Raw genomic sequence first — 26,221 nt, 5'->3', positions numbered from 1 at the left:
TCAAGAAGCTGTTGTTGATACTGAAGGGGTAAAAGTTACCTTTGTTTTATTGGAACTCCCATTGACAGTGACCCGTGAAGATTTGCCTTTCGGGTTGGGTAGCTGTAGCCACCACGGGCTCAAAACAGCACCTGGGGCAGGCGAGGGCCCCCCATCAGCAGAGTGACAGACATTGCACTGTCAGCAGCCATGTCCTCCTGGTCTTGTGTCTAAACTTGGTTTGTTACCTAATCCAGCTGCTTTTCACATTGATTTGTCATAATTATCTTCACACGTCTGAGGACAGAACCTGATTAATCTCTATCACCACTAGCGCCTTTTTTTTTTTGTTTTATAATGACTAGTTATAATTTATAATGACTAAATAAAATTTGCAATGATTAATATGTTATTTCTTTAAAACTATCAGTTTTTAGAAACTATCTGTTTATTTACCTATAGTCAGAAAAATAGCTAAAATTCCTATCGGGACTCAAAAGCGATAAAAATCCAACAGAAAGAAAACCTATCAACACATTTAATAAGGTGGCTTAATGGTCTCAAACTGCTTTCAGATTATTTTAACTTTAATTAGCATTTTTGAAAACAGAGATGTTCAGCATGGCATAAGTTTCTTCTCAGCTGAAAAAAACAAAGTTAGAAATTGATCTTTGCCCTATAAGTTGACACAGCATTGTCTGGTGGCCTGAAAATCCTGTAACAGCACTGGAATGACTGAAGCATCTCTAAGACCAATACTTTTTTCCTGTAAGACAATGATGTTAGAGGTTTATAAAGGATTGCTCTTGCAATATTGTTTCTTTCACCGGTGTTATGGAATTGGGATATCTGTAGGTTGCTGGTCGACAGTTCATTTCTGGATGGCAATTACACCTTTTTCATTACATTTAAGAGCTCTGCTACAGATGAGTAGCATATGGTATTGGCTAAGGAGATGAGACTTTAATGAGATATAGAACATGCCAACAAAATGCATGTTAAATTGCAATGACACGCTTGTGTTGGTAGCATGTGATGCTGTGAAATTAAATTCCTGACAAGACAATAGAAACAAATGCACTTCAGCAAGCCTGTAGTCACCCAGCTTGTCCTCAAGCTGGTCCAGGAGACAGGGTAAGTGGAGGCTGCTGGGAGGGAGAAGGGTAGGATTGGGTTCTTTCCCTGTTCTGCTGTACAATTTTGTAAAATAATTTCATCCTTATCCTCTGATTTTGCACATGGATGTAATGAGGCACAGTATTACTTACTGAAGTTGTAAGTATGGCTGGTGCTACACAAGAATCTCCCAAAAAGTGTTGCATCTGTCTTAGACACACAGATTTTCAAACAGCTAAACAACAAAAACAATCTACAATAGACTGTGAGTGATATGTGACTTGCTGTAACCTGGAACCATGCACACTATTTAATTAGCACCACTGAAAATTTTCCATCTGGGAATACAAAAACCAGTCTTCTCTTCAGCTCAAGCAGTGGCTGTTAAGCCTGCGGAAGGAAACAGCAGCACCCCTGAGTATCTCTGACACTTTGACTTTTGTGCCTGGACTCCCAAATCACCCATTTTTTGTAAGGAAGAGTAAAAGTAATAACACTAATAATATTGTTGTGAGTAGCTCACAAGGTTTGGAAGGGTTTGGTAACATCATTACTCTGTCTTGGGAGATATTAAAGAAATTAAATGTTAGATTCCTAGCCAAGGAATACAGATCCAACAGACATAACCTAGGCTGGCATCATTTGATGGGTAAAATGAAGCTATAAGTGTTCCATTAAGCTTGTTCCTCTTGGGTCCCTCTAACACTCTCCAAGCTTCCTCTTGCCCTCCTTGAAATGCAGAGAAATACATGCTAAAAAAGTAAAGCGTGTAAATATCTTGTTTTCTTACCATGCCTTGGTAAAACAGCCAGTTAATTAAACATTAGAGCTTTCATCCCTCAGTCTTCCCAAAGCATCCTGAGTCTCATGGTGCAAATGTATTTGTCAGAAAAAAAAATTACATTTTATCTTTTTATGAAGAGTTTATTCATGTTTGTTTCATCTTGACAAAATTTGGAAAGCAAAAGGTAAGGAAAGCTTGCAGTCCAAGTTATTGAGAAATTGCATTTTTTCAGGTAGAAGAATTTTCTAGGAAATACCCCTACATTTGAACTAGAAATAATCTGAAATATTCAATCATTTGCGACTTTTAAGGAAATCCAAATGTCTTTGTGAACTTCATGGGTTGTTTTTTATATCTGTTGTAGAATTTAAACTAAAATCTAATCCTAGATGCAAATTTACTTTTTAGAACAGATCTGAACCAGAGAGAATCATCACAATTCCAGTTGCAGTATACTTGAGGGGAAAAAAATAAAAATCTGAAGAACAACCATGGCATTATCCATAACATACATCTAAGATATGTGAACTGCAGGTGAGTGCAGATGTTCTTAAGATATCTTTAAAGCAGATTACTCTGGCAGTTCAGCTTCAGGAGCTGAACATTAGCTAGCTCTGGTTATCACACCAGATTCCAAAGTGAGTTTTGCACCATGCTGATCTTCAGGATGCCTTCAGCAGTCAGACAGCTTCACTGTGTCCCACGGTGGCTGTGTACACACATTTGTGCACTTTGCTGTGTCTTTTACTAGTGACCTATTCTGTTAGCTGCTTCTTGAAAGACAGGAATCTCTCTCCTCATGCTACTAGCAGGAAAAACTTTCCTGTACTTGGCACAGCAAAAGGACAATGATAACATCTTACAGTAGCGATGGAGCACAAGGAAAAGTCAGTTTATGTGTGAGCAGAGGATTTTCAGGGCACAGTTTGGTTTGCATGATTCTGCTGAGATCTGCAGGCTGGATTCACACACGATGGGCACCCTCCTCTCCGGAGCTGCGTGCACTTGGTGAGCTGTCTGAGCACACTTTCCCTGCCAAGGCTCCGTGGCTGTGCTGCTATGGGAAGGCTGGGTAGGAAGCAGGACAGGCAGTCTGAGCCCCAGGGGCTGTCTGATGGAGATTATCCCCAACCCATCTGATGTTATCTCCTCCTGGAGACTTGAGGCCCAGAGAACACCCTTGCTATTTCCTACGTGTCAGTTGTTTTTAAAACCCCTTTGGACTTGCAGTGCCTATGGCTTGTGCACTTGCTTTTGGCAGGGAGCTGCTAGGATCAATAAAGATTTGTGGAGACTTGCTGTTTCTATGCCAGCTACTTTCTAAAAAATTTATTTTCCCCTCTTAAAGCAAAAAAAAAAAAAAAAAAGAGTCTTTGAAATCATTCAGAGACCAAGGATCTTAGCCGAGGCCTGTGTGGATCTGACAGTGTGGGAAGATGATTGGAGAGGGAGCTGAAATATCCAGCTTGGCAATTTTATTCGTACTTGCTCCCTTGTACTCCCTATTCACACTTCTCCCTGCTGGCACACCCTTATTTATCTCTTACCTTGAGCCGAAGATATTGTGCTATTTTGAGAGAGATTTTCCAAAGGAACTGTAGCGTCTCCTTGGGATGATGGATCCTGGTAAAAAGATTCTTTTGTTCACTTGGTTTTGCACAAAGAATCATCTGTTTCCTCCTAATAGGTTTTTCTTCTAGGCAAATGTCTTTTAACAATGAGAATTAGAAACAAATTATATTCAGCTATTCAGACCTTGCAAGGAAAGCACAAGGACTGCCAGCTTTATGCCTTTGCCTTTTTCCTTGTTTGAGAAGCAGGCTAAAGGACAAATGCTGCACTGTGCTCTCTGCTCCCAAGTACGTGAATGGTAATGTTATATATATGTTATAGGTATTTTTAAAAATATCTACTGTAATCTGCATAATACATATATGTATATTTTGTTTGTAAATGTTCCAGTGATATAAAGGCAATAAAGTATATGGTAACAGGCTTTTTTCAGCCCATTTAGCCATTGCATTGCATGAAAGGAAAGATTGTATATCTGGGTGATTTTTTTCCACAGCGAACAGTATCTCTTCAATTATTTTCTCACTTTTTTTATCAGGGCTATTTTCATCCTCACAGGTTTTTGCAGGATGGGGATTGTGCATCTATACTATGGGAACATGATTATCCATGAGTGTGGTACCTGGACAGTGATGTGCTCAGAAATTAATTTTGCTTTTTATTACAGAGAAGGACAAAGAAGAACAAAACTTGGGGAAAAAGTTTCCCTCATTAAATATTTACAATTTCAGCTCCAGATTCAGGAAAGGTAAGCTCTGAGTCATTACTTTTTATTTTTAGTATCCAATCTACTTGGAAATGAATGGAACACAATAACCTTCAAATCCCTTCAGAAGTTGTGAGTTACATGAAATCATTTATTTGGAAAGCACCATGAGATAATGGAGGGTGTATTGGGTTGGCCAGATTCTGATAGCAGGGAGGGCTACAGGGGTGGCTGCTATGAGAAGCGGCTGGAAACTTCCCCCATGTGTGACAGAGCCAGTGCCAGGTGGCTCCAGGATGGACCTGCCACTGGTCAAGGCTCAGCCCACCAGTGACAGTGGTTGTGCCTTGGGGATAACACATTTAAGAAGGGGGAAAAATGTGTGGTGACAGCCAGAGAGGGGAGTGAGAATGTGTGAGAGGAACAGCTCTGCAGACACCCAGGTGAGTGCAGAAGGAGGGGCAGGAGGTGCTGCAGGCACCAGGGGATGAGATTCCCCTGCAGCCCCTGGTGAGACCGTGGTGAGGCAGCTGTGCCCCTGCAGCACGTGGAGGGCACAGGGGAGCAGAGATCCACCTGCAGTCCAGGGAGTCTAGAACAGGAGGATGCCTGGAGGAAGCTGTGACTTCATGGGAAGTCTGTACTGGAGCAGGGTCCTGGCAGGGACCTGTGAGCCTGTGGAGAAAGGAGCCCATGCTGGAGCAGGTTTCCTGGCAGGACTTGTGACCCCCACAGGGGCCCCATGTTGGGGCAGTATGTTCCTGAAGGATTGTAGCCCATGGGCAGGATCCACACTGGAAGAGTTTGTGCAGCCCATGGGAAGGACTCCCTTTGGAGAAGATTATGGAGGACTGTGAAGAACTGTCTTCCATGGGAGGAACCCCATGCTGGGAACAGGGAGAGTGTGAGGATTCCTTCCTCCTGAGGAAAAAGGAGTGGCAGAGATGTGATAAACAGATTTCAGACTCCATTCCTTGTCCCCCTGCACTGCTGGAGGGGAGGAGGTCGAGAGAGTTGGGAGTGAAGGTGAGCCTGGAAACAAGGGAAGGGTGGAGGGAACATATTTTTAAGATTTATCATTTATTTCTCATTATCCTATTCTGATTTGATTGGCAGTAAATCAAATCAACTTCCCCAAGTTGAGTCTGTTTTGCCCACGACAGTAACCAATTTGTGATCTCTCCCTGTCCTTATCCCAACCCATGAACCTTTAGGTATATTTTCTCACCCCTGTCTGCATGAGGAGGGGAGAGAAAGAGTGGCTTTAGTGTGAAAGGGTGTCCTGAAGCCCAGGCATGTTCAAGCCACAACAGAGTTGTTGGCTGGGAGATGTAAGGCACCTTATTCCTGCAAATACCCATTTTTTGACTCCACTTTTCTCATATTTAAAATTAGAAGTCTGGAGAGAAGAATATGAATTGATTTTGTGAAATTGTTTTGTGTTATGTTAATTTAAAATGATCAGCTAGCACAGCAGTAATGATCACAAAGGATTGTTCTTTTGCAACAAAGATAACATATCATTGATCTGATGCTTCAAAATTCATCAGAGACTTTTAAGGCCACAAGAGAGTGTTTTGATCAGCTAGGCCTGACTTCTTGCACAAGAAAACCACAGAGAATTCCACTAACAATTCCTGCAGAAGTTGTGCTTCTGGACAAACACAGTACTTTTGTTTGTAGGGGCTCCTTAAAGTGAAAATAAGGCTTTCTGCCCTAGACTTTTATGTTCACTAGGTATTTTTTAACTTCTTTTCAAAGCACAGCTGAAGATTTAATTTCATTTTATCTCTGACTTGAGGTATATATTAAAATCATGAGTGGATTTCTGGAAGTGAATGAAAGACACAAGTTATCTGTGAACATTTGAGTAAGAAAACTGAGCCAAAATCCATGATAAAATGCTGAAGTATCATCCACCCAGTGGAGATTTAAAAAACCATGCCACATAAATAAATGCAAAGAAAGGAAAAATGGCTGAAGTCGTAATCCAGTGAAACACTAAAGCGTGCCTGGGACTGTAAATAGCGTGAGAAGTTGCACCAAAGGCAATGAGAGTGTTAAAAGTTTCAGAAGACATAAGCATGCCTCTAAGTGCTTTAATAGACTGAAATTGAAGTGCCTAGTCACAATCATTAATTCCTTTTAGCAAGGAGGTAGAACAGAATTTATGAGACACTCAGTAAAATAAATTACAAAACAGAAAGAACTATAAGAAAAACTTCTTTTCAACAGTGATGTTTGTGGTATTAGCTAAGGATCAACCTTAAATGAGGTTCCCACTGTGCAGTGTAATGCATCTCAGGAAGCACTAGGTGCTACTGGATCTGCAGAACATTCAAGCTAAAGAGAATGCACCATTTTCAAGAAAACACTCTCTTCCATTATTTTATTGTCTGCCATATTATTTCCTCTTGTTTTAGCCTTGATTCTGTTTTCAGTTACATTGTTTTCCTCCCAGTGCAGAAGCCTTTGGTTTGCATTTCTCAGCTCCCAGAACCACCCCTGAAGAAAATAGGGCAGCAGCCCTGCAGGTGAGATGTACCATAACATCTTTTCAAAGACTGAAGTGCTTTATTTTCGAAGAAGCCGAAGTACATAATTGAACAGAGTTGCCATGATTAAAATGCAATTAAGGTTGTGAAGCCCTTGAGCATCTTAAATTGTGGCATGATACAATATTTATCAGGCTTCAGAACACATAATCACATCTTTGGCCATCCAGCCATGTTTTGCTTTTTCCCTATGCAAGATTAACCCTCTGTGACAATTTGATGCAGCTAAACTTATCACTTCTGTATATGACACCTTAAAAATTCTGAGGTGGAAGAGTAAGGACTAGAATTGCACAGAAGACAAGCCAATGAAGTGACAAGAAAATACCCATGCTTAAGCATTCATTTAAAAAGATGTTTTTTTTTTTTTTACTGTTAGTGAATAATGGAGCTAATACAACATTCTGACAGGCATAAACCTATTGAATAATTCTGATACTGCAATCTACAGGTGACTCACAAGCAATAAATTGAATGATGTTAGTTTTATGCAAGAAATAATCTTCTAAAAGTCAGTAAAAGGCAAATGTATAATTCATATGGTTAATATTTGAGGTATTTTGAAGGTAAGTTCACACATTTCTTATGTTTACATGCACATGGTTTAAAAAAAAAATAAAAGGAATAAATGACCTTCAGTTAAAAACTTGGCAACCATTTCAAATTCTACTTCTAAATTTGACTTTGTCATGTCTGCTTATTAAGGATATAATTCATCGCCTGGGAGTCTGCTCTGAAATACCAGTATCTATCATAAATGCTCAACAATTTTTTAATGTATCTGCTTTCAGACATTGGCACAGGATCAGCTTCAATGACTAGGTCAAATTCGGGTGTTGCTAGATGACACTGTGGGCTCTAATGGCAGCTTTGTGAATCTGCTGAAGAACTAAACTACTGTGGTTCAAAAGATTTATGGTTATTTTGATTGTTTGTCACATTTAGAAGTGGAGACAAGAAGATCTTGTGACCTGTACCTAAATCAGAACAAAAGGTTGCCACCCTTACACACAGACAGCCTTAATTAGCTGTTAAAAATGCTGTCCTGAGTTTCTCTGGTTTGTTTGTTTTTTCCAGGTAGGAAGACTTGTTCTGGAGGGGAAACAAATATAGCCACCATATATTTTTCCTTAGAAATAACTGCCTGTAAGCAGAACAGATTTTTACCTTTAGGAACTTATTAATGTTTAACAGATTTTTGCCCGTTGTGATATTACTTATTATACCTTCATGCATACAATAAAGTCTATACTCATCAGTTAGGTGTTGAACAGACACAATCTGTCTGTCTGTCTAGAGACATCAAATCCAAAACTCCTTCCAAATTCAAAAGAAGGGGATTTAAAATAGAGCAATTTACCCAATAGCGCAGCAGACTGAGGACTAGAGATGCTACTGTGTTTAAGAGCTGAAGACTCAGCTTTCAGTGTTAACAATACAATGACCACAACTTCCATACAGCAACTACAGCAGCAATAGAAAAGAGAATTATACCTGTTTTACACAGCCTTAAAACTGAAAATTTGCTTGTTTGGAGAGGCAAAAAAAGCTCTTAAAATGAGATTGTAAAAGATCATCCTAATTTCTGCCTAATCTTGCCCTTGCTGCTTCCTCTTTTCATTACTCATCTTCACACTGCCCTTCGGAGAGCAGCATGAGCCCCTTGCCCCTTTCCCTGCCCTCACCTTCTGCCTCCACAGGCTCAGCCACCACCGTGGGAGTTTCACAGGTTCTCCAGGCAGCGCTTTCCAACCCTTGTGCTAAAAGCAGGAGGCAGATAGAAATCTTCCCATGTTAGAGACATACTTGGGAACCATTTTGAGCCATCATCAAGGAGCAGTTTAGCAGGTGGACAAAACATATAGGGGGATGTGAGGAGAGTAAATGCTACTTGACCACACAGCTGAGGAATGATTGTTTGTTTCTGAAGGGGGTGGGCTTGATAATACCAATCACTTTGTTCTGTGTCTGCAATGCAGAAGTTCCTCTCTGCTAATCTTGGCACTGACATTGAAATTGATGTGTGGCCTTTAGGTAAGTCACTTAATCAATGTGTTTGTAAAATGAGGATAATAGCATTTATTTGCCTGCCTGAAATGGATGCAGTAAGGACAGACTAGTTAATGCTGTGAAATGCTATTTACTAGTAATTGCAAGTATTATTATGCTGTGGACTTAAACCTCTCCTTGACTGGTAATTGAAATAGCTGAAGAACCAAATAAAAGTCAGAAATGTAAAGGTGACAGAGGTTTCAGCTAAGGTGCAGCTGGTTAATCCGCTTCCTTTTCATGGAGGTAATTATGCTTTAACTGAGGCAATATACATCAAAAATGTCTCAAGCATGTACCTGCTCTTACTCAGAAACAGAATGAGAGGAAATAGTATGGGATTCATATTTGAGTCGGTGGGTAATGTGCCACTGATAATGGGTCAAGGGAGGAGCTGGGTGTAACGCAGAAAAATACGTGTTCAAGCCTCTGTCCTGGGATGCAAGTGCACTCAGGTGTCCTGAGAGCAGGACGAGCAGTGTAGATAAGACAGAATTAGATGCATCATTACCATTTTCAACCCAATTAACATCCCTGCTCTTCAGGATTAAATAAGGTCTGTACCTCGCCTTTTGGCATGGCAGGCTAAAAAAAAAAAAAGTCCTAAGGGTGAGCAGAATGAATAATGTTGTAGAGCAGTATGAAGTAGATTAGGAAATGAATTACAGTAAACTGGCTTATCTGTGAGCTGTGCTCTGAGAACTCTTCTGAGGGTTCAGACTGGCCCCCCTTCTCCCACAGATGTTTCTTTGAGAAGGCAGGAACGTAAGATGGCTGCCTGGGGGGCCTAAAGAACCAGGTCCTCCAAAAAATTTTCTTTTTGCCATGTGTAATACTACTAAGAATCATCCTGTTACAAACAATCATGTTTGGTTGATGCAGTAGTTATAATAAACTTAGGTTTCTCTAACAACTAATAAAGGAGTTTAATCCTTCTTTATGCTGAGTGAAAGCTAACCAGCAGGGTAAGTGCCTCTGACTTGACTGGAACTTGGGGAAATAACTGCTTCAGGAATGTTACACATATCTCACTTCAGCTGCTTAATATTTTCATGGTGAATTTGCTTGAAATTTATCAAGGAAGCAGGGACTCAGACTGTGATTGGCAGTATCTCCAAAAATACATCAAGAGTTATGAAAAAAGAAGTGGTGGAATTGTTAACTGAGGAATGACTTACTTTGCCTTTATCCATTTACAGCCTTGCTTTCCAATTTTAAGTTTTACAATCCAAACTTGGGGCAAACCCAGCCAGGTGGCTGCACCTCCAGAGCAGCAGTGATAAACACCCAGGGGCACCCGTGGCTCTTGGCAACACTGCTTGGCATGCTGTTGGCAGGATGGCTTCCTGCATGTACTGGAGTGGATAAACTTTCCACCAAGCTACAGAAGGAGAAACATTTTGCTTTCTTCTGTAAAACACTTTCTTGGGGAGATTGCAAGTCACTGCACAGTGGTGTAGAACCCAGGAGAACTGTCACACAAGGCAAATCATCCTTCAGCTTCCTGTGTTAGTAAGGTTAGAAACAGGAAGGTGCCTCTTTGGGCCTCATCAAAACCTGCTAGCTGTAGGACACTCAAAATAGGAAAAATCAAATGTACTGTAAGCCAGACATTAAAGGGGTACACTTATGAGAAGGAGATTTATATTCAGAAATAAAGAATATGGGATGCCGTAGGCTTCTCAGGTTCAAAGAGGGCGTCTCAGGGGAGCTCTGCTACAGTCATACATGGGCAGAGCCCTGTCACTCAGAAAGACTGCACTGAAGAGATTAGACAAAGGCAAGGTCCAGCAACTGCTCTGATCCCATGGGAGACAGTGCCAATGGATATAAAGGCACTGCTGTCTGCCAGACAGTGAATGCTTAGAAACATTTCTGGGAATATTTTGTCAAATTGGTAAAAGAACATGCTCAGTAAGTTAATGCTCCTTGTGGGTTTTGATAATCATAGCCTTACAGAAAAATCACTCAAAATGGCATTTGAGTAGGCAGGTCAAAATGTCTAGCAGTGGCAGTGTGCTAGGTATCCACAGGTAGCAGGAATATCATACAAGTTCAGTTGAAACAAGACAAAGGCACTAAATTTTCCAGATATGAATTCTAGTCCGAGATTATCATGGTCCCTTCCAACCCAGGCCATTCTATTACTCTATGATTATCTGTGGATTACCTACAGATCAAAAATAATGCACAGATTAGATTTTAAATTCACAGAAAAGACTTTAAACAACTGGGGAAAAAGTTTCTAAAAGAATAATGCTCTGTATTTCCCTTCAATACCAGAGCGGACACAGTTAAGTACTTAAATAATCATGTACTACTTCTGGTTAGGTTTATGCTAAAAAATTGGCCAAGCTCCAATAAGATACAGCAAATTTTATTTTGTAAGGTTTCCTCTAGTACCACATGCTTTGAATGTGCACTGAAATATTTCTTCTATACTTTGTTGCTTTGTGATGATGACAGTCATGATGGAGATGCCTGTTCTATAGAAAAAATTCTACAGATGGATTGCCCATCTTATTAGGAACAGTGAATCCTTACCTGGATTTTAGGCAAGCACTGTCACTACCCAGTGCTCAGCAGCTCCTTGTTTGCCTTGCCTCTCTGACAGTTACCCCACAAGTGACACATTTGGCACTTCACAAACTCTGGACATCCATCTACATACACATAGAGAAAATCGGGATCTTATTTCAACAGCTGAAAGGAAAATCAAACAAGGCTGCATACGCTACTAGTTTTTTTAGGATATATTTGGAGGTGCCAAGAGGATGGAGCCAGGCTTTTTTGGTGGTACTAAGGAATAGCACAAGAGGCAAAGGGCAGAAAATGGTGCACAAGGAAGTTCCACCTGGATATAAGGAAGAACTTTACAGTGACCGTGCACTGGAACAGGTTGCCCAGAGAGGTTGTGGATCTCCCTCTGGACATACCAGAAATATCTAGATGCAGTCCTGTGCCATGTGCTCTAGGATGATCCTGCTTGAGCAGGGAGGGTGGACCAGATGACCCACTGTGGTCCCTTCCAACCTGACCCACTCTGTGATATTTTTACTCACCATCCACTGCACTCCTGGAGGTATATTGGGAAAAGATGGCATTGTAGCCACATCTTAAACTGTGATTACACAGGGACTCTCCGTGTGCTGGGACAGGGAATATGGGAAATGGCAAGGGCAGTTCTGTGGAACCAAAGAGACACAGATCTGGTGATGTACGTTCAGATCTGGTGGTGTCCATTCAGATCTGATGTACATATTCTCCAGCCTTTCCTCCTTACCAAGAGTTTTCCACGTATACTGTAGGAGCAAAGGAATGTTTTGGCCCTGCCTCCAGGCTACAGATGTCCCTGGCACCACTCACCTCAAGTTCTAAAGTTCAAGCACATTGCTACGTTTTACTACTCGTGTTTTCTGCCATGAGTGGCATTGTTGTAAAGTCAGTAATTCAGCACCCGGAATATAAGGTGGAGAAGAGCCGTGGATTGTCTCATCTGAGCTTACTGACTCAGAAGTCCTGTGCTCTATTCAAATTTTCTCTAAAAAGAAATAGATGCTGACTTGTTTAGAATAGAAATGTATGTTTAAAAAATAATCTTTCTCCATTTTCCATGTTTTTACTTCATTTGACCTAGTTATTCCAGGCAAGTGACAGTTTTAACCAACAAGAAACTCGGTTTTCATTGATACAGCAGCAAGGTATGTCATTCTGCCAGCAAAGACACATTCACTGAGTGTTATGGTAATTATTATGTACATTAGAAAAGGAGACTTTCCATCCACCTTTAATGAGCTATTCTTAGCACCAGAAGTATTTCCCAACTCGTTATAGGAGAAGGAGATTTAACCTTACCCTGTCAAACTTAAAGAGACAGATCAAAAGTGTTACAAGAGGGGGAATTCCAAGTCATCTCAATTATGTGGCACCACATGAAATAGTTATATTTGGTTACCCTTCAGAACGATATGTTCTTGAGGGGTAACTTTTATGTACTGCTCCTCCAAACATGGCCACACTCTGAGTGTGCTGCTTTTGATTTTTAAATAGCTCACACAGCTATAACCCCTGTGTGTTATCTCTAATGATGAATGACAGTATTGTATTTACAAGCAGATTCTTGATTCGGTCTTGAAAGATTTTTTTTCCCTTAACTATCCTGGTTCACAATGTAAGACAAAAGAAATTAAAGGCTTTGTTGAATCTTCTCTAACATAATGGAAAGTTATCAGAGAAGATTTTGTACTTTTTACTAATAGAGATAATACACAATGCAAAATAATTTTTTGAAAAGAAGAAAAAGAATAAAACTAATCAAACCTCCTTCAGTTAATATGCAAACTTGCACTCAAAGCACTATGTAAAATATATTAACCTTAAAGTCACAATGTACCCAATTTAAACTCAGAAAAAGGCTTGTTTCTGAGTATTGAATAGGTTATAAAATTAATTTAATTTAGTACAGAAATACAACAGAACCCACCTCAGTTCCTCAGTACTGGAAAAGGTCTTGATGTTTATGAAAAACAGTACCCTGATATAAAAATGAAATCATGTGAACAAGCAGGACGGACACCAAAAGCTGAAATACTTCAGTTTATTCTAAAAAATGAAAAAACAGGACAAGACATTTGACTGTTTCATGTTAAATTTGCAAAACATTTCTAGATTTAAGAAAAACAGAGACAAGAGGTGATTGCCTTTTTTTTACATTAATAGGAATATCTATACTTCATGGCATAGAAAGGAAATTAGAAAACCAGGAAACATATGGCACTTATTTTTCTGTTGCAGGCAGTGTTGGTGTTTGTTTTTACAGTTATGAATACTCAAGCCTTCCTTTTGCAGAAAAGGAATGGCTCCTTGTGCGGCTCCTTGCAAAACCAGAGTAATATTTTGATGACACTTGCATCTCATATTTCACAGTCCTGTCCCTTCATCAACATGCAATGACATTGTGGAGAAACCATCATGCCTATCTCATCCATTGATATGCTACTCAATTTTCTTCCATGTAACTTTAAATTCCTTAGGGATGTCAATGCCACACGACTTACTGTAAAATAATGGGGAAAAAAATCAATGTTAAGTCAAAAAAGAACTAGAAAAGAAAGAGGGAGAAGATACACATGCAAGCACATAAGTCAAGAAAATAAACCTAAACCAAAAAGTATTACTTTGGGATCTTACAAATTTAATAAAGGCAGTATTTATAAAAACAGAGCTAGCATGAAAACTCCTAAACCACGAAAACAATTATACTGGAGAAGTCGGCTTAAAAGCTTTATTTCAAGCAATGTAATACAACTCAGATACAGAGCTCTTAACAAGTCTTCATGTAAATCTTGTTCAGAATTGCAAGTAACCCAGCAACTTGGACATAAACCTGAAAAAAATCCTAGTATTAATCACTTGTAGTAGTGCTAGAGTGGTTTCAACCTACCAGAACACACATTTTTGGCAAGCACAGAGATAAGACTGAGAACAAGTCCATCCATTGAAAAATGCAAAGAATGTGTATGATATTTTATAGTGCTAAGAAAATAATAAGAAATGAACAGTTGGTCTTGCTTTATCCTCACTTTTAGTGTGCCTAATACATGTCCTCATTTGTCAGCCCTTTTAAATGTTAGGTATATCGGATGACTTAAGTCAGATTGACATTCACAGTGAGTGTCTTTTAATGGTATGATTGGAATAACAATTTGATTGTACAGAAGGTTACGTTCCTTGCGACTCAAGGGTTCCTGAATGACAGCAAAGTAGTCAAAATTCACAGAAATTACACATATGTATAAAAACCAGTCCAGTGAAGATGTGAGTCTGTTTTGAAATGACAAATAAAAGCACACAGAAGTAAGAAGATAAATGAGTATTTGGCACTATGTAACACAAATGACACAAAGAAAATTTTGGTGGATGCAGCTAAATTATGTGCTTTTCAGTTAGACACAGAAGTAATTTAAAGTCAGAGAAGCTAAAACATCCTATGCAACATGACACAGTTAATACTTGCCCTTAGGGCCTGCAGAGGAAGGTTTTGTGTTCAGAGGACGAAGGTCCAGATTTAGAGAATGACTCAGCTCCCTTTGTAAGTGTTCCTTGTGCATGTGTTGAATCAGATGACAACACAGGAGCTGCTGAGGACACAGCTGAAGGAGTGCTTAGGTCAAGAAGCAACAGATAATTCGTGAATTTTAAGAGTAATTCGTTATTTTAACTGTGTGCAGCTGAAACAGTGGAAGGAGGAGATAGAACAAATAATTCTAACAGTGTGGACAATTATCTTATGAATAAAGAAATCTCTTTATTTGCATAAATTGATTCCTTAGCCATAAACAGTAAAAGAACCAGATAATTACAACCAGAAAAAATTCAGGAGAGGACTTAGTCTGGTTTATGAGACTAAGCTTAATGAGGGTAAGACATGAAAGGCTTCTGAAAAGATTCCTAATTTATAGTGTACTATTCCTACTAGAGAGTACTATTATGGCTACTCCTTGACTACGATCAGCTTGACTGACCACAGACAGTGAACTGTATCACTGATTAAAAAAAGTTAAATTTATAGAAGGTTGGTATTAAGGCAAAAATATATATCTATAACAATTTATAAATATAATAATGTATATAACAATCATATAATATATATAACAATGTATTCTATATCTATAATAAGATATATAACAACGTATAATAACATAAATCTGTAATGGCAATTTTGCCTGGAACATTGTGTTACGAGATTCTGTGATGGCACAAAGCAAATGGCAGATGGGTTCCAGAGACTCAGATTCCCTACAGGTCCACGAGTTCTCATTTATCCCACCACAATTATTCATATTTCAAATTCTTTGAGGAAAAAGAGCTGGAATAAAAGAAGACATAAAAATATTTGTTATTTTTTAGCAGGACATAGCATTTTGAATACTTAAGTATTTCTACAGCATATTTATCAACAGTTGGCTAATGTAAGACTATTGCACAATGAGCTGATTTGCTCATGGCCCCAAAAGCCATGGATATAAATTTTTGTTGTAACATCTGTTGGGATTTTAACATAAATTTGGTAAATTCTACAAAAGCAGAATAAATTGGAAGAGATATTGGGCTTAAGTTTTTCATGTTCTATATTGACAAACTACTGAATTGCAGACAGGCTGTAAAACAGGCCTTTGAACGTATAAACATTCATGATGTCTTCCATTTATAGATGCTTTTCTTGAGTAGCTCAATGACAAATTTGAACTTAACAATGCAGTGACCTCCAGTTTTATACAGCTCTGCTGACTGTGCATTTCAGCAAAACTACTGTGATTTTGAAAAATCAGCCTGTCTCTAACTTGTCTCCTGGATTCTCCACTAAGGAATTACAGTTTTATATTGCTGAAACTACTGATTTTAGTAAAGTAAATGGTTGAGTGATAGAGAAATAAAATTGCAGAGAATAGTAGAAATCTGAGAGCCCTGGAGTGAAGATATTGTGCAATATTCAAACTGGCTGGGAAATAGGTAAGAGAGAAGCAGATGGTGTAAGGAAAAGGTTTAAAAATAAAAGCAAATTTACCCAAGGCTGAGGAATTGGAATCCCTCAATGTGAACATCACTGTTCTTGTGAAGGCCTCAGGGGCTGATGACTTATAAAGCAAGTTCTGTCTCTTGTCAGCATCAGGAAGACTGACAAGCTCAGGACTTAGAGGCACACTGGAAGGGTGACCAGAACATCAGAAAAGTGGGGCATTTCTGCATTAATCAGATAATTTATACTGTTACAATATTTACTGGACTAACAAATTCTTAGTAAATTCTTAGCAATGTGTACGTGGTGTAGAAAAGAAGATTTTCAGTGTAACAAGTCAGGGGAAGACATGGGAAACCCCATCTGTGAACCCTTCTAGTTGGGCTGGTGAATAACCAAGCCTCTGCAAAAACTTTTGTACGAGAAAGCCTACAGTCACCATAGAAGACTTGGAATGAATGTAGCAGAGGTGTGCAGTCCTGTGTTCTGGCAATTATCCCATTTACTGTAAAATAAAAGAATTTTGGGCAACCCAGGTGCTTCAGGGTCACTAACGATCCAAGGAAAGCAGAGAAACAGTAGTTACATCAATTTATGATCTGGCTATGACTCACTCCAGCCAAGCCTTGCGCTGGTAAGTGGCAGGTTTTGTGAGGGACAAAGGAAACTTTGTTGAAAATCTGAGAGAAAGAGGAGAAAACAGAAGGCAGTCAGAGAAAGCTGCTGATAGGTGGACACTGAATGGAAACTGATACTTGCTTTAAAAGCCTCTGATCATAGTCCTGTGTGATCAGAGACCTCTGTCTCTGCCCCTTTCTCATGACCCAGCTGAGTAGAGACAGTTTTTGTTATGGCTTTACCTGTAAAGTACAAAATCAGGTAGACTGACAGAGGAATCAAGGAAGGAGAAAACCAAATCCAACCTCTTACTACACATGCCCACTCTGCCCCTAGAAATACCTGCCCTCCTCTCTTTTTGTAGAAGAAATGGCTGAGCTGAGGGAACGGCACATTCAGCAGGGACTAAGTCTTGGAGATGCAGATTCTTGCAAACCAGCTCTTCCTGCAGGAGCAACTGCCTGCTGTGACACTGTATGAGTTTGAACACTGTATGAGTTTGAAAAGGAGGCCCAGAATGTGACAGATTGTATCGTCTGAGGATGGATCACAAGCCAAAAGAAAGCAGAGATGTATTAGGACCAGAAAAAGCTGTCAGTCTCTGTTGGAAGTTTATGTGGTTGAGACAGGCCAGCCTTGAATTATGACCAGGGTGTATTTTAAGACTTGTAGTGGATGTCCTGGACACAGAAATGCATTCAGTTTTAAGGTCAGTAGACACTGGAACAGTACAGAATGAGCTAGCAAGCCGTATAAGGGAAGAAGTGATCTAGGGGACACTAAATACTAGCAAGTGAGAAAAACAAACAAAAAGTCCATCAGAATGCATGACTCAGATGCTGTAAAATCTGCTCTTTCTTTTTGTCAGCATTCACTCTCATATAATCTTCTCTGGTAAAAGTGGCAAAAGGGGGATGACAAAGTGAAAAGAGGCAGAAAAGTAGTCCATGCACACATGCAGTGGTAGGAAATAGTGCAGTAAGGAAATAGTCAGACCAAGAACAAACACACATGGAAGCAACAGAAGAAAACTGGGGAAGGAATGCAATCCTGGAACTAGCAGATCACTAACTGAAGAGTGCCATAAGGAAAAGTGCAATTAATTGCTTATGCCCCACCTTTACAGACACCAAGGTGAACTTCCCCACTTGGGGATGGCCTGCCTTCCTGGAGGAACTACGGGACAAGCAGAAAATGAAGAGCCTGGATGCTGCCTGAGAAGATAATATAATGCAGAAAGAACCAAAGAAGCTGGATATTCATGCAGGAGAATTCAGAACTGCTGTGAGCAGGGGGACTGCTGATGTGTGATGATGCCTTGCTGCAGGAGCTGATGGTACAAGAGTGAGGAAACCTGCACCGAGTGGCTGCTCAAGCTCAAATGAGATTGGGCACCAATATTAACCATTTTTTGAGTAGGATTAGGTAATGGAATACAACATCCAGAGAGAATTTTGAGAGATAGCAGAAGGCTCAGATACATCAAAAAGGAAGGGTGATTGAGGAAAACTGACTGAGAGCCATCAGCACTTAAACTATTCTAATGGAACTGGGACTGCATTAACTTGGAAAACCAAAATTTACCCATATAATACATGATAGTAATTAATACATTACCAGTGAAGGTTGCTATTTGGATTAAAATATAAATATTTAGCTGTTCATTGCAAAGAATTGTCATCTAATGAAAGTTACCTAATAATATGAAGAAAATTTTTTTACTAAGTAGTAATGAAGTTTTATTACTACATACTTCAACATAAAATATTCAGGAAACAGAAATGCAGCTAATAATCCTGTATGTCCTCAGAAACCCATACTGAGGGAGGTGCTGGGTGCCTGGGTAACTAAGATAACTATTAATTATATTTGCTCTTTTTATTTCCCACAGATAACGCAGTTTAAGCAATCCCTTCCAAATGTACTCACACTGTAAGCTGCGCATCCCTTAGTTTTCTTAACTGCATAATTTTATTAAGCTGCCTACATATGGAAAAAGTGAAAGTCATGCCACTTTTCTTTTAACAGAAATGCCATGGCTGATTTTAAAAACAAGCATGATATAAACCTTTCTAATAAGAGAAAAAGGATCCAACCTAAAGGATTTATCTCTAAGCAAGAAAAAACCTGTGTGAAGACAGATTAGTTCTTCCTAATCCATGAATATTGATGTTACTAACAAAAATGTCTGTGTGTACATATTTGTCTTGGATGAAGATTTCTGTATTTATAGAAATGTAGAGTTTTGAGTGTTCTAAGAGGAAAAGGTGAATCACCGAGGCATAAGAATTTTTCTATGGAAAATTGTATTGCATACAATACAATCACCTATGGCAACGGATTGCACACCTGTAAGTGTAGCTCTGTATCACTGGGATTGTGAAGGCTACACCTTCAGTTATTGTACTGGGGATATTCCAAGACAGAAATAGTAGAAACTATGGGTCCCTAAACTGATAGGGTATCAAAATGCGACTTATAGTACATGACCTTATGTGATTATTCAATTAATTCAGGTAACTTTGGAGATCTAAAGGTATAGCATTTCTGAGATGAGAAACGTGCATGTGAAGATGGGTAATTGAACATGATAGATGTTCTTCATAGTGTCTTTAGGCAGATTCCAGAAAAACAACGGCTCAAAACATGCATTATGTATGTAAGGAAATTAGTTTTCCATGTTTTGATAAATGCTCAGATCAGAATTTGACAAAGATGTAATTATGAAATAGCTCCAGTCATTGTGCAGTTATCTATGTAGGATCCAGTTATGTTCGGATACATTCAGAAATCACTGTGCACCATCTCAGAGTGTGTAAAACGCACACTGACAAGCACACATGAAATGTAAAGCTATAAATAACGCCACTACTTTAAAAGTAAGACTGTGGTCTCTAACATCTACAGAAACCTGAGCTTAGCTTTACACCTTACAGTTGTAATTTTAGTTGCTCAGTGGTTGTATAATTATACATAATTATACTCTCAGACCCTTTTGTGTGCTAAAGCATTTTCTGTATAACAAGTATGCATTGCATATATGTATATATAAATGCATTATTAATAAGGGTGTTGGGTTTTGTTTTTGTATTTTTTTTTTTTTCCAAATGAATCCAACATTTTGAAAAATGATACTGTTAAAATATTCACTGGACTAACAAGAAGTTCTTAGTTCCATATTTGGTGTTTTGTTCTGACTATAGAAAGATTTTGAGTGTAGCACTAAGGATCTGGTCCCTGTCCCATCTTTCTGTTCATTCAACACATTGCTGGTTGCACCTGAGAATCAACTGGGTCAAATGCCACTGACTGCCATTAAAAAGTAAACCAGAACTAATACTGATAAGATCTAAAAAACTGTCTGTGGAAAGCATTTTGGACTTCCAAAAGTTCTGCATTTCACACACAGTTTGCACCAGATTCATCTGTTCTTCCTGTGGTGAAGTCGGGATAGACTTGAATTTATGAATACAACTGAGATACTATTCTGCTTTTTGAAAACGAAAATAGTTCTATACATACTAATGAATTTATATTGACAGAGCTGTCAGAGCATTAGCAGTATCCATCTCCTCCTTTCTTCTCACCTCACTTGACCTCCCAAAGGATTAGATGTGTTACCCTCTGAACGATTATCTGGCAACCTCACTCTCTCTTCTGAGTAAAAGGCCAGGCCACCTAAATGCCTGTACTGTTTCAGGAGGGAATATGGGACTATGCAGCCAAGAAACGCCCAAGGTAATATAATTCCTCAGGCGTTTTAGGAAAGACCTGACAATGAACAGCAAGAAAGCAAAATTGCTGCTGTTGCTGTGGGGTTTCATTCTCAGTTCTAAGTGTATTGGATATAAAGCATACAATATTTGGTGAGTGTTAATAAGTTGCTTGTTTAATAGCAATACATTGTTAAAAAAGCCTCAGCAATAATAGCAAGAATGTTCCTCTGGGGTAACTATCCAGAGAGCTCAAGCTACTTATTTTCTAAGTGTTACACATAAACACACATTGGTAAGACAGAGGTGACAGCTACCAAGTAGTGTGGTATGGCATTAAGGAGAGAGTCCAGGATGTTTTATGGTCTTCCCCTAATGCATAAACACATATGCAAACAACAGGAAACAGCAGTACTGGGAGTTGTAGAAAGTTGTTACTATTGGCAGTAATTACTTCTGAGAAATACAGAAGGCATACAACCAATAGAGTACCTACAACATCCAAAAATATTATGAACTTCCTGAAGGTTTTATTTGTATTTTGTATCTGTGAACTGTTTCACAAATTCTTACCTGATTTTTTAGTAAGACTCATAGACATTTTCACAACAAATATTGTTCTACATCTGCAGATATTTTAAAATTGGTATCACACTTTGAAGTATCTTGATTAATGTGTAAACAACTTTAAAAGGTATTTACATATTTTGATATTCTGTTATACAAAATAAGGACACCAAAGCATAATCACACTGCAATATTGTGAAAGCAAGAAGCAGTCATTATTTAGGACTTTCAGGTTGTTGGAATGTGTTTTTATTTTGCTCTGAATAGTAAGTGAAAATGGCATTCCCATCAACTGTGCTCACTGGAATCTTACAACCCTGAAACTGGCTTTTTAGTGTTTCAGATTGTATATTTGTTTTGATCTTTCAAGATGTGTGGTTATGTAAAGCTCCTGAAACCATGACAGGGCAAAGGCAATACCTTAAAAGACAGTATCAATACCCTATTTTTCTTATAAATTCCAACCCTAAAATTCTTAAGCCTATGAACTAATTAATAAATATATCAATGTATACTTGGAATGTTTGCTGCAATTTTCAAGGATATGTGCTTTGTTCTTCATATGTAATCAAACAGTTCAATCCTTGCTTAAGTACAGTTTTAATTATGGAACACTGACATGATGTGTCATGCAGCTGTGCAACACTGACCATTTCTTTTCTCCTATGTGTCTCACCTTGGCAAATCCACAGATAGGGATAAGTGTCATGGGATCACAGAAAAGCTTGTTATGGAAGGGACCTTTAAAGGTCACCTACTACAACCACCCTGCAATAAGCTACAGCTCCACAACCAATGCTTGACCCCTCTGGGAAGACTACTGAGATAAAGGATAATTATTTTTTTTAACGGGGGCATTTGCACTGGGTCTGGATGACAGCTGTGCAGTTAAATACTTATGGATCCTTGAACAAATAACATGGGGAAGTATGGCTGGCCAATGTGGCAAAACAAGATAATTTTCTTACAAATTTTGAAGTCCACTTTGTGTTAAGTACTGAATGTGCAGAAACCAGTCCAAAAGTGGGAAGTTGCAATGGATACTGTAACATGCTCAGGTGTCTGACACCTCTTTAAAGGATAGGGGATCCTTCAGGAATCCATTCTTCTGGAATACTGAAGCACAAATCTTTTTGAACAGCTGTCTCTGTCCACAGAAACACCTTTTCTTGATAGGTCGCATTATGAGATCCAGTATAGGCATGAGTGACAGCTTGTCAGTCCTTGCTCATGGACTACCTCTCATCTTTAAGTCATGGAAAGGTGCAATGGAAATAAAAAATACAAACATCTATCTACATGAAAGCAAGCAAAGTGGGCCAACCATAACTAGATGTAAAAAGACTTTCAGGAAAAGGAGTTGGGAGGAGTTTTGCCCAGACTGAAATGATAACAAGTCTTGATATAGCCATTAAGTATTGAACAGAACCATACAAAGGACGTGCCTTGTGACTTGTCACTTTGAGAGACCAGCAACTCTTACATGTTCTCAACAGAGGGTTAAAAAATATCCTGCTGCCTTTGGTACCTGCCATCTCTTCTCAGGTTAAACTGTGGGATTGGGCAGTCTCTGTATTAGCTGCAGAACAGAAGCCTGTACCACAAAGGCAACTCAGACAGGCCTGGAAGCATCTTACAGAGCCAGGCCAGGACCAGGACCCAGGTCTGCTCTAAGCCACTTGGTTTAGAAGAACCTGAAATTTGTGCTGTAAGAGCCAGTCAAGGCCAGAGACCTCACAGATCCATTCTGGTTGAAATATGAACAGACACACTATTGATGAGGAAGAATCTGAACCAGTGCCTTAATGACAAAAAAAGGATTTTTTAACTTAGTTCCTATGGTTTATCATCTCTGTCATCTTTTTTTTTTTGCAAGATAAGTGCAAAATATTAGTGAATCAAAATGGAGGTGCTGCATGGTAGGAGCAGCCATTTTTATCTTCAAAATTTAGATTTATCTTTGAACTTTGCATATTAAAAAAAATCTAAATTGATTTTATAATTTTAATTATACCGTTACTGCTTGCATCACTATGCAAAAATTTAAAGTATACATAACTTAAGCATGAACCTTTGAAAGATGACTTTAGAGTAATTGATACACTCCAGCCTCACTGGTAACTGGGTGTGAGACACATGCCTTAGACACCATTCTTATATGATCCACTGCTGTCTACATAAAAGAGCAGTTATTCCCAACAGTCCTCCTCTTTCTGTTTGCACTGGCAGCAGCAGCTGGCAGCTTTGTATCCATCCCTGCCAAATGCACAAAGACACATTCAGCTGTTGGGACAGTATTCATTGTCTGAGCTGCTGGTTTTGCCTCCAGGTAGAGGACTAAATGGCAGTGTCCTGAGAGCCAACCTCGGCTCATGGTGGGGACACCAGGATCATGGTGTAATCAATGATCAAAATAGCATATGCCTTAGTATCTTGGATTTAATTGTGACAAAGCAGGCAGATAAAATCATGCCCAAGTTGTAAAATGAAACATGAGTAGATACAAATGGTATGCTTGTTCATATCCTGGTTCACAGAGTGTTAAATATATCATTGGGGCTTTCTCTGTTACAGAGACAGGGGCTATCTGCAGAATTTAACTTCCTGAAGTTCAGGGTTGCTTGTATATGGGGCTGGATGCTATGTCGTTTCTGCTTAAAATGAATGTTAGAAGGGGTCCCTGTCTCCAGGGAGGTGCAAGCCTCAGCTACATTCCTACACAAATTGCTCATTTATAGATGTCTCTCTTGTGTTTATGCTTAAAAGCTAATAACAATGCTGTGAACTTGCTTGAGCTTCCTGACAATGAATAAAACAAACAAACAAAAAAGTGCTAAGGAGTGGAACTCCTGTTTCCAATGCTCATGCATTCAAAGGCTGCAGGAATTGCTCTCCCACCTCCACTTCAAACAGCAGGTACCCTCTCCAGTACTAAACACCTGGAAGCCCCAAAGCAGCAGCACATGCAACTTTTGTAAAAAACCCAGTTTCCTGGCTCTTGATAATAAGCTGGAATTTATCTTTTCCTTTTAGTTGACCAAGCTAGTTAAGTGTGAGAGTAAGGGTGACACATTTGCAGAAGAACACACACACACAATATGAGGAAAGAAGCAAAAAGACGATGGTAAGAGTTGTTAAACTCAGGCACTGAAAGCACTGCCATGCAGAAAGTTTTGAGAAGCCTGGGAAATTTTAAAAACAGTTTTTCAGTCTCCAGTGACTGAAGAAATTGTGGCCACTGTGGGAAAAAAGAAATCTTGATGTATCAGAGCTGGATATGACAAGTAGTTCTGATACAGCATAGATGCTACTTGTTTCAATAACCACACCAAAACTCCTTGGGCCTTCTGTTGGGGCAGCTGCTCTAGCTAACAGTATAATTATTGCCCTACACAGTCTTTGGACAGAATACTTGTTGCACTCCACAAGGAAAAAAAGGAACAAAGGTACTTTGGTTTTGCCTGTTTAGTTAGAAACTGCTACAAGGAAGGAAATACAGTGCAGTTAAGTGTACATGCACTGTTGATGAAACAAATCATTACGGAAACTTTCACTGTAGCCAGTTTTGGGTGAAGTAATAAATGAACTGTTAGTGTCCATCACACACGGTGCTGTTAGTCACCTGGCAGACAGGAAGGAGAAACAGCACTTAAATTCAGAGGAAGCCAAGATAGGGAGGATGAGTCCAACTGAGGACAACAATTTTGGAGATGGTTGTGGGAATGAGTTAAAGTATCTAGAAGCTGAAAAGTTCATAAACTGTGGCTGAAAAGCATTCAAAAGAGGCCTCTAAATAAACTTTCTCACTACATGTCTAAACAAAGCAAAATTGCTGGACCTTAAATAAAAGTGCTCAATGCTGGCCTAGAGGCATGGTCAGCCTGGTGATTAGTTGCCTTGGATATTTGGTGGCCTATCCAAAAACGAGACATGCTGATATTAGGTCAAAAACTTCCACAGCAATCTACCTGTGCTATTCAGCATTTAGAGCTGCACTAGGATCAGTTGAACTAATCTTACCACGTTTGGAAATTTTTCTGTGTCTGATAAAGCAACATTTTACAGTACAGACTCGGTGTTTATGAGAACTCATGGACGTCCCCAGAGTCTTGTTTTGCTGAGCTGTCTATGAGCACGCCAGCACCCTATCAAACAGTCGAGAAATTTATTCCAGCAGTCATGATGATGCCAAATCTGCTTTGGGGGGTGTTGATGTTGGCTGGGGTGTGCGGTGGGTTTTACGTGTGTGGGAACGCGAAGTTCACCCGGCAGCTGACACGCTGAAAAAGACATCAAAGAGCCACTAAGAAAACAAACTGGGGGACCGCCGAGCCACGGCACGCAGACATCCCCCTCCTGCCGGGCGGGTCGGCTCCCGCAGATGCTTTTTTTTTTTTTCCCCCCAGTTGTTTTTATTTCCTCTGCTGTCACCCCATGCTGTTCGGAGACCGGCGCTTCTCGCGCACCGCCCGCGGCCCCTTCCCGCCCCGCGGGCAGCGACCCGGGGCTGCCGGACCGAAGCCATCGCCGAGGGGAGGCCGGGCCGGGCCAGACCGGGAACCACCGGCACCCCGACTCCGCCGCACCGCGGGCGGGGAGGAGCGGCGGAGGCGGCCCCGGCGGCGCCCCGGGCGGTGGGCGGGGAGAGGCAGGGGCGCCCGGCCGCCCGCCCGGCCCCCTCCCCGGCTGTATTTAGCGGCGGCGCGGATCACGGGGAGCCCGCGGTGGCGACATGGCCGCCGCCAGCACGGAGCCCCTGCAGCCGCCCAGGCTGCAGCAGCTGCTGGAGCGGGATCCTTACCTGACGCCCTTCCGGACCGACTTCCAGCGCAGGTACCGCCGCGTGGAGGGGAGCGCGGAGCGGCCGCCCGCCCGCCCGCCCGCCTCTGGGGGCGCCGGGGCGGGCGGTGTCCCCTCCCCCGCGCTGCTCTCCCCTCCCCTCGGCCGGGGCGGCTCCGCTTCCCTTCCGGCGGAGGCGCCGCTGCCGCGGGCGGAGCCGCTGCCAGGGCTCGGCGAGGCCTCCCGGGCCGGGGCGCTGCAGGG

At 40.3% G+C, this 26,221-nt stretch overlaps 1 protein-coding gene and 1 long non-coding RNA gene across 5 annotated transcripts in view; one reads left to right on the top strand and one right to left on the bottom strand.

Moving 5' to 3' along the window:
* Positions 1-4,035: 4,035 nt before the first annotated feature.
* The window catches only part of GBE1 (1,4-alpha-glucan branching enzyme 1), a 166,022-nt gene continuing 143,836 nt past the window's right edge, over positions 4,036-26,221 (top strand). For 2 of the 3 annotated variants that reach the window (XM_042038101.1, XM_042038099.1), the window contains exon 1: positions 4,036-4,199. In XM_042038101.1, coding sequence (XP_041894035.1) covers positions 4,051-4,199 — 149 coding nt within the window. In that variant the 5' untranslated portion in view covers positions 4,036-4,050. Of the gene's footprint in view, positions 4,200-25,829; positions 26,012-26,221 lie in introns of those variants that run through there. The other variant, XM_042038102.1, reaches the window with a different exon arrangement.
* Positions 5,027-26,167, bottom strand: LOC121669333. Of its 2 annotated transcripts, none has more exons than XR_006017723.1 (5): positions 25,980-26,167; positions 16,329-25,458; positions 13,245-15,629; positions 11,306-11,424; positions 5,027-5,078 (listed from the first exon to the last, which is right to left on the bottom strand). It is a non-coding gene; the product is annotated as an uncharacterized LOC121669333 (long non-coding RNA). The 2 variants fall into 2 exon arrangements; XR_006017724.1 differs by having other exon boundaries at positions 25,199-25,458; positions 25,980-26,160.

The sequence above is a fragment of the Corvus kubaryi genome, unplaced genomic scaffold (genome assembly GCF_017639235.1).
Source record: "Corvus kubaryi isolate FWS band 111438036 unplaced genomic scaffold, C.kubaryi_AGA036_p1.0 37391, whole genome shotgun sequence".
Taxonomy (NCBI): domain Eukaryota; kingdom Metazoa; phylum Chordata; class Aves; order Passeriformes; family Corvidae; genus Corvus; species Corvus kubaryi.
Note: the sequence above shows the minus strand (reverse complement) of the source record. Positions and strands in the feature narration are given on the sequence as shown.